Source organism: Eptesicus fuscus, chromosome 25, assembly GCF_027574615.1.
Source record: "Eptesicus fuscus isolate TK198812 chromosome 25, DD_ASM_mEF_20220401, whole genome shotgun sequence".
In the NCBI taxonomy this organism is placed as follows: Eukaryota; Metazoa; Chordata; class Mammalia; order Chiroptera; family Vespertilionidae; genus Eptesicus; species Eptesicus fuscus.
Genome location: NC_072497.1, coordinates 9194471 through 9207167, shown reverse-complemented (window position 1 = coordinate 9207167; position 12697 = coordinate 9194471). Strand labels below are relative to the sequence as shown.

The window sequence follows — 12697 nt, the reverse complement described above, 5'->3', positions numbered from 1 at the left end:
GCAGGGGTGGGGAATAATAATGCATCCCTTTTAAAGGGTTGCCTTGTTAAACTGTAAAAATCAATGGCATGCATTTGTGAAATATTTTAATTACTATCTATACATATAAAAGGCTAATATTCTAATATATATATATATAAAAGGCTAATAATATCCGGGTAATAACGTCACATAGCTAACACCCGACTTCCTCTCCCTAGCGACTAGCCTCCTTGGAGTTTCTTCATCCCAGGAATGCGACTTGCTTTATAGCCAGGTGGAAACATTTTACACTGTAACCAAATGTCTGTGAAACATTTTCCCGTGCCTCATCTCATTTGATCCTCACAGAAGTCCTGGAGTAGGTAGATAGGAACTCAGTAGAATTTTCTTTTCAATAGCCAGAAAACAGAGATTCAGAAAGCTTAGAAACTTGACCTGACTGAAAATAAAAAATGATGGACCTTGAAAATGACTTCAGGTTTTCTCACTGCGCAGAATTTAGTCAAACAATGCTGCAGTTAAATATTTTACTCTTTGTTCTCCTGCGTGATCTATAATAATAATCTGCTTTGTGTTGATATTTACTGCTGTGTTGCTGATAATTACCTGAAAGAGAAGTTGGGGTGCTTCACTGGGCTGGAAAAAGTTTAGCTAAATCAGAAAGCAGGTCTACTTAAGCAAGTAAGCTCTTGCTGGCATCAATCGAACGTGTTTTTCCATCTGTCACCGTCAATTGTGAATTTGGTTGACACTTCTATTATAGAGAAAGGGCGAAGAGCGATATTAAAATATTTCTTCTAATTTCCTTGCAATGTGCACCAATTTGTGCACCAGGCCACTAGTTTGCTTATAAAAAGACCTTTCTAAAGGTACATTAGTTTTGTGAAAATAAATGCCAATATTTAAAGTCCTGTCTTTCACATTAAAAATGGCCCAGCAGTGCCTCCACTTAGCAGCAGCTGTTTAAATTTCCTGAATAGTTATGTGTATCTAAAAGCAAGAGGTTTGCTTTTAAAAATATTCGACAACTTCCACTTTTTAACTTACAGATTTGTGTAATCATCTCCCTCCATTACACTAAATTAGTTATGTGATCAAATCCTTTTCAGAGGAAAAAAATCAACTAGCCCTCTCTTCTTCTTTTATTAAAATTAAAAATTTCACATCCCCTCTTCCTTGCTCTATGCTGGACGATGGATTACAAATTAGAGGAACAACTGCCAGGAGAATTAGACAGCTTGGCTTGAGCACAGCTGCTGCTGCCGCGCTTTCACAGCTTGGTCAGGGCCCTGCAGGCGCTGTGAAGAGACTTGTTTCGTGACCCTTCTGCCTCCCCATCCCCACCACATTAAAGCTCTCCATCTTCCTTGTCCTTGGTGGCACCTCCCTCCTTCCTGCTCCCAGCTCCCACTACCTAGAGCTTTAAGGAGGGAGGATCGAGGCCACTTTTCACATCAGCCAAGTTCAGGGCACCTTCATGTTTATCCACTAACAAGTGGCTGGTATTAGATAACCCCTAGAGGGAGTCTAAGCTTTAAAAAACAACACGATTTGTTCAGAGATCATATTCTTAAAAGGGCAGGCAATACTTTGTTTTCTGTTTAGCCCTCCCTCCTTCCTGGAGAGCCGGGCCAAGAAACAGACGCCTGGCAGTACAGACACAGAGACCAGGAAACTCGGCATTATTAAGCACTGAGGAGCTGACCACCCCCTTCCTCTCTTCCAGGGACAGTGAGCAGGTACAGACACTCTGTACCTGACCCTAAGCAGATGTCAATCATCTGAATTCACCATGGACAAGCATCTCCTAAGAACCTCCCCTGGAGTGGGGTGTGCCAATGACAAACTGTTTCTCAAAGTCTATAGGACAGTCTTTTGACTTAAAAAGCAGACCTAAGAGCACGGTTCACATTACCGTCGACCAATCTTCAAACAGTATTTCTTCTCACAGCTTTAGGAACTCCTTTGAATAGATTTAGCTGCAACAGCAATTGCATTAGAGTAACAGGTCAAGAAAGCCAGGATTTAAGTCCTTTCCCTGAGACAAGAAGGAACAAACAGTCTCAGACAAGGAGAAAAACAATGCGCTGAGAGCCTGCGGTGAAGCCGACCAGCACCAGGCTCGGCGCGAACGAGGGAGGAGGGCCACAGCTCTGTTTCCCTCCCTCCGATCATCCCATTAGGGACACCTAATGGTTCCTGGGAAGGAACACAGCCCATTGTGTTGTGAGTGCGATGGTGACAGGAACAGGAGGTGCTCCATGGCAACACAATCATGACACATGCATCACTTGCTGGAACTAGTGAATAAAAAGACAGACTTCCCATTTCCAGGCCAGCCATGCTATCAACAGGGAAAAATCCCTGGAGTGAAACGTTTAGTATTCCACTTAGTGCCTCATGGGACAATGCCACCAAAAGCAAACAGCAGAAAGGACACTGGTGTGGGCAGGCCTCAACAACAGATAATAGCTCTCCAGGTGCCATGACCCAGGTGTCACTCCCGGCTCATTACTTAGTCTCTCTCAACAGGTCTTCTCTGGGGGTACATCTTACTCATTTGACCCTTCATGGCATTCCCAGTTTCTATTACAAAGTTCACCACACAAACCGGTGTGTGTGTGAAAAGTAAAGGCTCGATTTACTTTTGGAAATGCACAATAGGAACTCCCTTAAGAAGGGAATCCATTCTAACGCACAATTTATTTAGGAATCTCTGTTATTAGTGTTTAAAGTAAGGAACTCATGCATGAATATATGTGTGCCATCTGCCCTGCTGACAAGTTAGTCTACAGCTCCCACAATCTCTGGCCTCACAGGGTGGATTAAGAGAAAAATTCCTGAGCCTTTCAGAATGAATGTCCTATTGCCCACAAAGTGGAGGTTACACATTTTATGGAGTCTGTGATTCTTGTCATGCACCCTCCTCCAGACGGGCCCAGGCCCTGAATCAATCTCAAGAGGCCTGTGGCTGAGGCACCCTCAGAATAAACATAAAGTAACATGGTACTCTACATGAGTAGTACTATGGCCTGATAGAGTTGGTAAACTTACTTTTGCCACCCTCTGCATAGACAGACACACACACACACAGAAATATTATTCAGCCACAAAAAGAGAATGAAATCTTGCCATTTGCAACCACATGGATGGACTGCAGTGGCATTATGCTAAGTGAAATAAGTCAGACAGAGAAGGACAAATACTGCACGACCTCTCATGTGTGGAATGAATCTACCTACCTATCAAACTCACAGATACAGAGAACAGATGGGTGGTTGCAAGAGGTGGAGATGGGAGGGGAGATGATGGGTGAACTGTTTCTGTTTTGTTTAAATGAACTGAATTTTTTAAAAATGAACAGAAGTGAATAGTGCAAAGATATGGATGCAAAAAGTGGCAAGAGGAACCAAGAAAATGACCAGTTTTGGGGGAACCAAGATGGAGGCATAGATAAACGTCAGTACTCACATTATGAGGGTGCCAGAAGAAGAACCCATTTGAAGAAATAATGACAGAAAACTTCCCCTACTTGGTGAAAGAAATAGATTTACAAGTCTAGGATGCACAAAAAGTCCCAAACAAGAGGAACCCAAAGAGGACCACACCAAGATACATCATAATTACAATGCCAAGGATTAAAGACAAAGAGAATCTAAAAAGCATCAAAAAAAAAAAAAAAAAAGCAATTAGTTACCTACAAGGGAGCACCCATATATGACTGTCAGCTGATTTTTCAACAGAAACTATGCAGGCCAGAAGGGAATGGCAAGAAATACTCAAAGTGATTAATAGCAAAGACCTACAACCAAGATTTCCCTACCCAGCAAAGCTATCATTTAGAATTGAAAGTCAAATAAAGAGCTTCACAGAGAAGAATAAGCTAAAGAAGTTCATCACCACCAAACCAGTATTATATGAAATGTTAAAAGGTATTCTTGAAGAAGAGAAAGAAGATAAAAAATATGAACCATAAAATGGCAATAACAACATATTTATCACAAATCTAATCTAATAATAGACAAATATGCAAATTGACCGCACCTTCGCTACACCTAAGCCACGCCCACCAGCCAAGCCACGCCCACCAACCAATCAGGACGAGTATGCAAATTGCCCCAACAAAGATGGCGGCTAATTTGCATATCAAGACTGTTGAAAGAAGCCAAGAGCTGCAAAGGGGAGTAAAGCTTCGAAGAAGCAAGCAAGCCAGGGGGGCGGGGGGAGGAGAAGGGAGGAGCGAAGTCAGGGCCGTAGGCGAAGGGAAACGAAGGCGGGCTGGAGGAGAAGGTGGGGCCGGCGGCAAGGGCGGAGCGGAGGCGGGGCCGGGGCCGAAGGGAAACGCGGGCGGGCTGAAGGAGAAGGCGGGGCCGGTGACAAGGGCGGGGCGGAGGCGGGGCCGGGGGTGAAGAAAAACGCGGGCAGGCTGGAGGAGAAGGCAGGGCCGGCGGCAAGGGCGGAGCGGAGGCGGGGCCGGGGCCGAAGGGAAACGCGGGCAGGTTGGAGGAGAAGGCGGGGCCGGCGACGAGGGTGGGGCGGAGGTGGGGCCGGGGGCGAAGGGAAACGCGGGCAGGCTGGAGGAGAAGGCGCTGGAGGAGAAGGCGAGGCGGGAGGCAAGGGCAGGGCGGAGGCGGGGCCGGGGGCGAAGGGAAACGCGGGCGGGCGGAGGAGAAGGCGAGGCGGGCGGCAAGGGAGGAACGGAGGCGGGGTAGAGTGCAGCAGGAAATCCCATTGCAGGAATTTTCCTGCAACGGGAAAGCTAGTGAATCTATAAAATAGAATCAGAGACATGGAAACAGAGAAGGGGAGTGGGAAGAGATTAGCCAAAGATCTTAGATGCATATATGCGTTATCTATGGATATAGACAATAGGGTGATAAAGGCCTGGGTGGGGCAGGAACCGGGTGAAGGGGAACATTGGGGGGGGGGAGGGGAGAGGGAAAGAGACATATGTAATACTCGCAACAATAAAGATTTAAATAGTAAAAAAAGAAGTGATAAGCATCAAATGTGTTTCTTTTGTCCCCAAAGGAGGAAAAAAGGTACATATACCCCTCCAAAAATGGACCTATGACCTGAAATTAAGCAGTTCTATAAAATAAAAAAGGAGATTATTAATATGATTTATTTTTAGACTCCAGGGGGGGGAATAAACTCCTTGGAAAATGTTCCCTAAAAAGTGATTAGTTAAGAATTTTGCTGTTAAAGAAAGGATGATTTTAAAAATCCCACATGATTGTCTGTTTGGTCCAACACATGAGAAATATACCCCAATATTTATTAACTTATTCCAATCATTTCACACTGATCAAGATTTAAGATCTGCAAGGAACTTCAGAGAGCACCGAACCACTATCAAAGGAGAAAATAGAGACCAGAGAAACTCAATAGCTCAAGGTCACTTAAAATATACAGCCAGGTCAGTAAATTACACCCTTACATGTATTACCTACAGATATATTTATACTAAGGTTATAGTTTTTCCACTTGTGGCTTTACGACCTGGGGTTCCTCTCTGCAGCACTTGTTCTGCAACTATCTCCTGTAGAAGAATACGTGCAGAAATTTCCTGGAAACTCCATTTCAGAGGAGACATAAAAAAAAAGAGTAGCTCCAAAAACTTTGTCTGAAAAAGCTGAGGAGTAAGTTTCCCTGTGGTTGAAAGTAATTCTAGCTTTGGACCCAAAAGGGCTAATTAGGGGCAGTCTGTTGGCAACTGCTAGAGGCCAATTTGTCTTTCCCTAGGTGACACATCCACCACAACACTACACATGCAAATATGATAGCAGGGACATCTTTTACGGGGCTTTTTAAAAATTGAAATGGTTAAGTGAGGGTAGGATCTGTGAGCCATTTTGAGCAGCAGTGTGGCTGTCAGGTTCCCTACCAAACCCCCCCGAGAGTGGCCCTACTTTCCTCTGGCAGCGGTGCAGGAGGGCTGTGAGGAGCCGCATGGAACGAAAGCTTTTCTCCAGACTCTTGGACTTGGGATGGAAATGCAAGCTCGCCCCCTTGAGACAAGAGAAAGGAAACAGTGTTCCACTGAAAATAATAAAGGCGTAGAGAGAATGAAGGAGACGATACTAACCAGAATCTGTCCAACCATCCACTCATCACAACCTTGAAGAGACAAGTATTAATGCTGTTATAAAAATAACTAGGAATGGAAATTCAGCAACTTTGATGTTTGGCTGTGAAGCTATAAAAAGGGGAGCAGGGTTCTGATTTAAAACGCTTTCTTGATTGAAGAGTAGACTTTCCCAGGAACCCAATACTCACTCAACATATGGGATTTTAGAGCTGTGTTTGAACACATTTGCTCCTGAGTGTTTGGCTGCTAGGACCACGGGCATCCTGACAAGATACACTGGCTTACTGAATTAACTGTTCCAAATGGCTAATAAGCTTATGCGATGAGCATTTGGAAAAGGAATTATTACAGAGATACCTCAATGAACGGATACCCCAGGGAGGCAAGTTCCTTCTAACGAACTTGGCCACATACTGAAGAGAAGGTTCACATGAGACGTGGCACGCCGGTCTGCAGCATGGGGAGTTGGGGAAAGAAGCAGGAGACAGAATTCTTTCCTGGCCAGTGTGGAGCACAGTTCAAGGTGAATGACCCACACAGGCTTCTCGTCGGGATGAAAGGGTTCAATGTCATCTCTATACCTAGTCATCTCATTCTTTTGAAAATAAAAGGCAGATCTGGAAAATCTTAATTTCTGCACCAAAAAACAAACTCTTTGGACAAACACCATCTTGGTGGTATTTTGCTGAAGCTAACCAGATTATAGTAAGAACATGAGACTTGTTTAAAAATGAGTCCGCTTTGGTCCTGAGATGGTGAATGGACTTTCTCCAACTTTCACTGAGAGCATGGGCGGCTGAAGGAATGGCTTTAGAACTTCGGTGTGGATGAGCCTCAGTCAGGGGCACTTGTTTAAAATGCTGAAACCCACCCACGTGACCTGGACTCCCCAGAGTGGCTCCTCAGGATGGCTCTCCTGGAAACCACAGCACGTCGAGTAGGAACAGTGCTCACAGAAGTGAGCCTTAGTCTACAGAGGTAACTGGTGAGAGAGGACGCCACTCAACCGCGCTGGATCCATTTCCTCTCCTTGAAGGTAAAGGTGTTGGACTTCAGATAATCGTTCAGGTTCATTAAAATTCTCAATGTCTCGGAGGTAAAACAAAGCTCCCAGGCTCCCATCTTAAATTAAGGTCTGATGCTTTTCTTGCAGCTTTTATAATAATGTTCAAGAAGCAGAAACCGAGTCTCGATTGTTCCAGGAACCACCATAGGCCACTGGTTACTTAAGTGGGTGAAAAGAACACTGGACTCTGAAGCAATGAAACTGGCTGATGCTAAGCTGTACGCACTGGGCTAGGCTCGGTGCCTGATATACATTAACTCGCTGAGGGGGGACAGAACAGAACAAAGGCAAACTGAGAATCTTCAAACCAGGAAGTGTGTAAGAGGGGATAATGTTGAATATTAAACTGTAACCTAATGTTACAGCTTTTGGCAATACTTAATAACAAACCACAACCGTACTGTGTATGACTAAATGACCTGGCCTCCTAAGCCGCGGGCTCCACGTCTGAACAATTTTCAGCCCAGTGAAGGAACATCTGTTAGGACCATCTCTAGTCTACGGAGAAACCTGCAGCAGTCATCACATAAATGTGTTTTCTCTGAAAAATAAGCAAGCACTAATCTTGCTATTGCCCAATTCCTTCATGAATCACGATTTTTAGCATTATTAGCCTCTAAAGTAAGAGCTCATTTATAGCACAACATGTCAAGTAGGTTAAGGAATGAAAAAAATCACTCCTCAGGTTGTAGGACAGGTATCAGACGACTGAACCAAAAGCAAACAGGAACCTAATTGTACTTGGTAGTGCCATACTCAACCGAGGTCCCTGTCTACTGACAATAAATACGTTAAGAAGGTTACCAAACAGGAAGACTTCTAAAAGAATTTAAAATAGAGTCCTTATTGACGTATGCTAGAAAATGGCCATAAATGCACCAGCAGAGCGTAATATACACAACTTCTTCCTGTTTTACCTTTAGAAGAGGATGATTCAGTGAAACAATGATTCGATGAAGCAAGGACTGGCCTATTCCCAAGGCCAACACAGGGACTGGGCATGTGTCAGAAAGATCGGATTAAATACTATTAAACAAACGCCACTCCACCCTCAACTACAACCACAAGCTCAAGCCACCCTTTCAGACTGCAAACAGATTCCAGAGATTAAAGCGAGAGGAGAAACGGAGGAGGACACTGAGCTGTGGAGAAGCTAAGTCACACGCTAGTTCGGAGAGACGCAGACGGGAGCTCTGCCTTCCTGCTGGCTGTTAGTAACCAGAGCGCTCACCACGAAACCAATGACCAATATAGAAAACAAGCCTGTTTGCTCTTTCTTTTCATCCACTGATGCGCAATATTCTCTAGGCCAGGAGCCCACTGCCTGTTTTGTGTACAGCCTATGACAAAACCTAAAAGTGGGTTTTACATTATTACATGATTCAAAAATATTATCCAAAAAAGAGTATTTTGTAACACATGAACATTATATGAAATTCAAATTTTAATGTCTATAAATAAAGCTTTTTCTGTGTGTGTTTTTGTTGTTTGTTTGTTTGTTTGTTTGTTTTTTGGTAACCCTCACTTGAGGATATTTTTCCATTGATTTTTAGAAAGTGGAAGGGAGGGGCCTGCAGGCTGGGGGCAGCTCCTGCATTGAGCGTCTTCCCCCCGGTGGTCAGTGCGCATCATTGCAACCGGTCGTTCCGCCATTTGGTCGATCGGCATATTAGGCTTTTATTATATAGGACTAGGAGCCCGTTGCAGGAAGATTCCTGCAAGTGGCCGCCTCGGCCGGTGCACTGTCCCTCCCCGTCCCACACGCTGCCGCCCACCCCGCCCGCACTTTCCCTCTGGCAGCCGCCTTGCTTTCCGCTTTCCCTCTCTCTTCCTTCTATGCTGTCTTCAGTCTTCACTCCTCCCTCCCTCAGCGAATGCAAATTAACTGCCATCTTTGTTGGGTTAATTTGCATACTCGCTCTGATTGGCTGGGGGCGTGGCGAAGTTATGGTCAATTAGCATTTTTCTCTTTTATTAGTGTAGATGAGGCACACTGACCAACCAGAGGAATGTGTGCCTCATTCTATGTGTGCCTTATCTTTCTCAATGCCTAAAACTATCTTTCTCAATGCCTAAAACTAGAGAACAAGGGAGATGAGGGAGCTTTTTATTTTTAAAAATGTTTTGTCTTCTTTATAATGGACAAGATACCATCACCATGGAGATATCGCTCATCGGAACGCAAGCATCGGGCTGTGCTCAGTGACACTAACCACTGCCCTGTTGAGAGGGAGGACTGGGAAACAGAGGCATTTGAATTCAAGGATATGAGTTTGTTCCTTCTCTTTTTGTAGGGGCTTCTGGAAACAAAGACACATGTACCCTCCCCAGGCAGGGTGTGTTCTCTTTTCTTTCCCCAGAGGCAAAAGCAACATTTGTCTGAAACGCCTGCTATACAAGGAGCCACCCAGGCATTAGTCATGAGTATTATCTGCAATAGGAGCGGGTTAGAACAGTCAGCACCTCCCTCCCAATAAAACCAGGCTTGTTTATCACAGTTCAGACACTGGAAACAGTTTGGGAGGGTGCCGTGCTGTTTACCTACCAGTGGAACTTAAAGAAGATATACCACTTAGCCCTCTGAAGACAAAACCAGTGCCCCATCTGGTCTAGACAAGGAGGACTGATTTTCTGAGAGACAACATAACTGAGTGCAGTAACTTGATTTTCAGTTTCCGAAAGGTTTCTGTTTTTCTTAAGCCAGCGTGGAATCTCAAATTGAAAGCAATGTTTCTCTCTACAAGTTGAAGTTCCTTGTTTTTAAAATTCATAGCTTTAAAAAAGAAGTAATTTCAAGAACCTGAAGGAAAGCATTTTAAAACCTACTGAATGCTAAATACAGAATTGCCATATGACCCAGCAAATCCACTACTAGGTATATGAAAACGTATGTCCATACAAACTTGTATGCAAGGTTGCATAGCAGTATTATTCACAATGGCCAAAAAACAATCCAAACGTACAACAAAATGTGGTATACCTCAGAATGGACTATTACTTACCAAGAAAAAGAAATGAAATACGGATCAATGTTACATGGATGAACCCTGAAACACTATGCTAGTGAAAGACCCACATACTGTATAATTCCATGTATATGCAATGCCAGAATGGACAAATCCATAGACAGAGAGAGGATTAGTGACCACCCGGAGATGGGGAGGATGGGTGGACTGCTAATAAAAGTGGGGTTTCTTTTGTGGGATAACCATACTGTCCTAAAATCAGACAGTTGCAAGACTCTCTAAAGCTATTAAAAACTACTAAATTGTGCATTTTACTTGAATGAGTATGATTTCATAGTATGAGAACTACATCACAATAAAGCTGCTATAAAAAAAATAACATCTAGCCCTAGTCATTTTGGCTCAGTGGTTAGAGCGTCAGCCCGAGGACTGAAGGGTGTTCGAGTCCGGTTAGGGACACGTACCTCGGTTGTAGGCTTGATCCCCAGCCCAGAGTTGGTACATGCATGGGGGGCAATCAATCCATGTGTCTCTCTCACATCAATGTTTCTCTCTTTCCCTCCTCCCTCCTTCCCTTCCACTCTCTATAAAAAGAAAATCAATTGAAAAAATATCCTCGGGTGAGGATTAACAAAAAGAAATAATATCTCAATAGATCTATTATGAAAAAAAACACACCTACTAAACATTTTTTCATCACGAAAAATGACATACTTCATATTGCAGACAGATAATATTGAGCTATAAGTTAAAAATCTCATTTTTGCTGCTATCAGTTTCTATATAAAGAAAAAGAAAGGATCAGGTTTAAAAAGGGCTAACATTCCTTTGGTAATTCTCATTTTGTGACACATTAAACTTGATGACAAACTGAAAGGTCTTGTGCTCACAGGGAAAAAAAAATCTTTTCCATTACCATCTCCAAGGGACCCGCTCGGGAAGGCCCATTACAGAACTCTGCCCGTGGTGTACACCACTTATGAAAGCTTACTGCATGCATATCCACGGTTATATGTCATGGAACAAGAGAGAAAGGGAAAATAACACTACTGTGAAAAAAATCCCACAAACAAAAAAACAAGGCCGTAAATCAGACCCGCCAGACCACGCTAAACAGAGCTGTGCTGCTAAAGATCCGAGGCCACTCACCGTCTGCGTCTTCAGGCCTTGTCTGGTCCCCGAAGGTGCCGCTGTGTCGCCTCCAGCCACCTCTTCAGACACGGAACTCTGCCTGGGATTCCTCAGAAAGTCCACCTCATCGTCAGCCTTGGTGTCTGGCATTTCTGAAGAGAACACGAGGGTTACAAAGGGCATTTGAAAACTTGATTCCCGCGCATTACTATTTACACAACACACTCCAGGTTTCATGGGTTTTTGTGTTTTTTTGCTTTGGGGCTACATGGAAAAGTTGGTGTCATTTCTGACCCTATGCTGAGCTATTCCTTTATGACATGGTTGCATGGTTCTCCCTGGCTCTCGTATGGGTTTGTTGGTAAGGGAAGGTCCAATTCAATGTTTATTGAACTTCCGTTTTCACCACAGACTTTTCATGACAAATCTGAGTGTGGTGCTGACTTACATACACTCCAAGGTAACAGGTTAACAGCTGAAGCTAGGTGGTCCACCCTGACCATCATCCAAGAGGCAAGAAACGCTTGCATTTGTACAGGACAAAAAAAGAAAGCACTGAGGGAAAGCCTTTGAGAAGAGTCTTTCTTTAAAAAATACTACATACAGCCTGACCCGAATGGCTCAGTGGTTGAGTGTTGACCTATGAACCAGGAGGTCATGGGTTGATTCCCGGACAGGACACATGCCCGGGCTGCGGACTCAAAAACCACTATGGGGGCATGCAGGAGGCAGCCAATCAATGGTTCTCTCTCATCTACCTATCTCTCCCTCTCTCTTCCTCTCTGAAATCAATAAAAGTATTTTTTTTAAATAAAAAACACTACATACACTCATTTACCCAGAACTGCAATTGGTAAGACTGAACTGTTCTACTAAGCTATTTTTTGTTTTAACTTTTGCTTCTTCCCAAATCAAGACATAATCACCAACTAGCAATTCCTATTTATTTACTTTTTTAAGAAGAAGTTTTTATACGTCTTCTCTAGAATTATGCTCAACGCAGACCAAATAACAGTGGTTACCTGGTCACCATGTGCGTAAGCAAACACAGGAAGGACGTGCTAAAATGTCTGAAGCAAATTTAGGCTTTGGCACTTCTTTGAAGGGGACTGATGACCGAACAGGCAAAATTCACCTTGATAATCCAAACACAAATGGAACGGTCATCTCAATTTCACGCGGAAAACTTGCAGCGGTTGTTATTAATCTAGTCATGCCACCGCTCTGGCAGAGAGAACTGCTCCCTACACCAAAGAGCCAAGAGGCTTCCTTCACCAAAGAAGGGATTATATTAAACTAGTGGCCCGGTGCACGGATCCATGCACACTGAAAAGAAATTAATTAGAAGAAATATTTTAATATTGCTATTCGCCCTTTATAATAGAAGTGTCAGAGATGAAAGAAAATTAGTAAAGTGTATATGAAAATATATAAATTGATTAATAAACAGTAACAACATGA

The 12697-nt window shown here is 43.6% G+C and overlaps 1 protein-coding gene across 5 annotated transcripts in view; it reads right to left on the bottom strand.

The window, feature by feature from the left end:
* The window catches only part of AKAP13 (A-kinase anchoring protein 13), a 184106-nt gene that overhangs the window by 74500 nt on the left and 96909 nt on the right, over positions 1 to 12697 (bottom strand). For all 5 annotated transcript variants that reach the window (XM_028132592.2, XM_054713359.1, XM_054713358.1 and 2 more), the window contains one exon: positions 11255 to 11388. In XM_028132592.2, coding sequence (XP_027988393.2) covers positions 11255 to 11388 — 134 coding nt within the window. The remainder of the gene's footprint in view (positions 1 to 11254; positions 11389 to 12697) is intronic.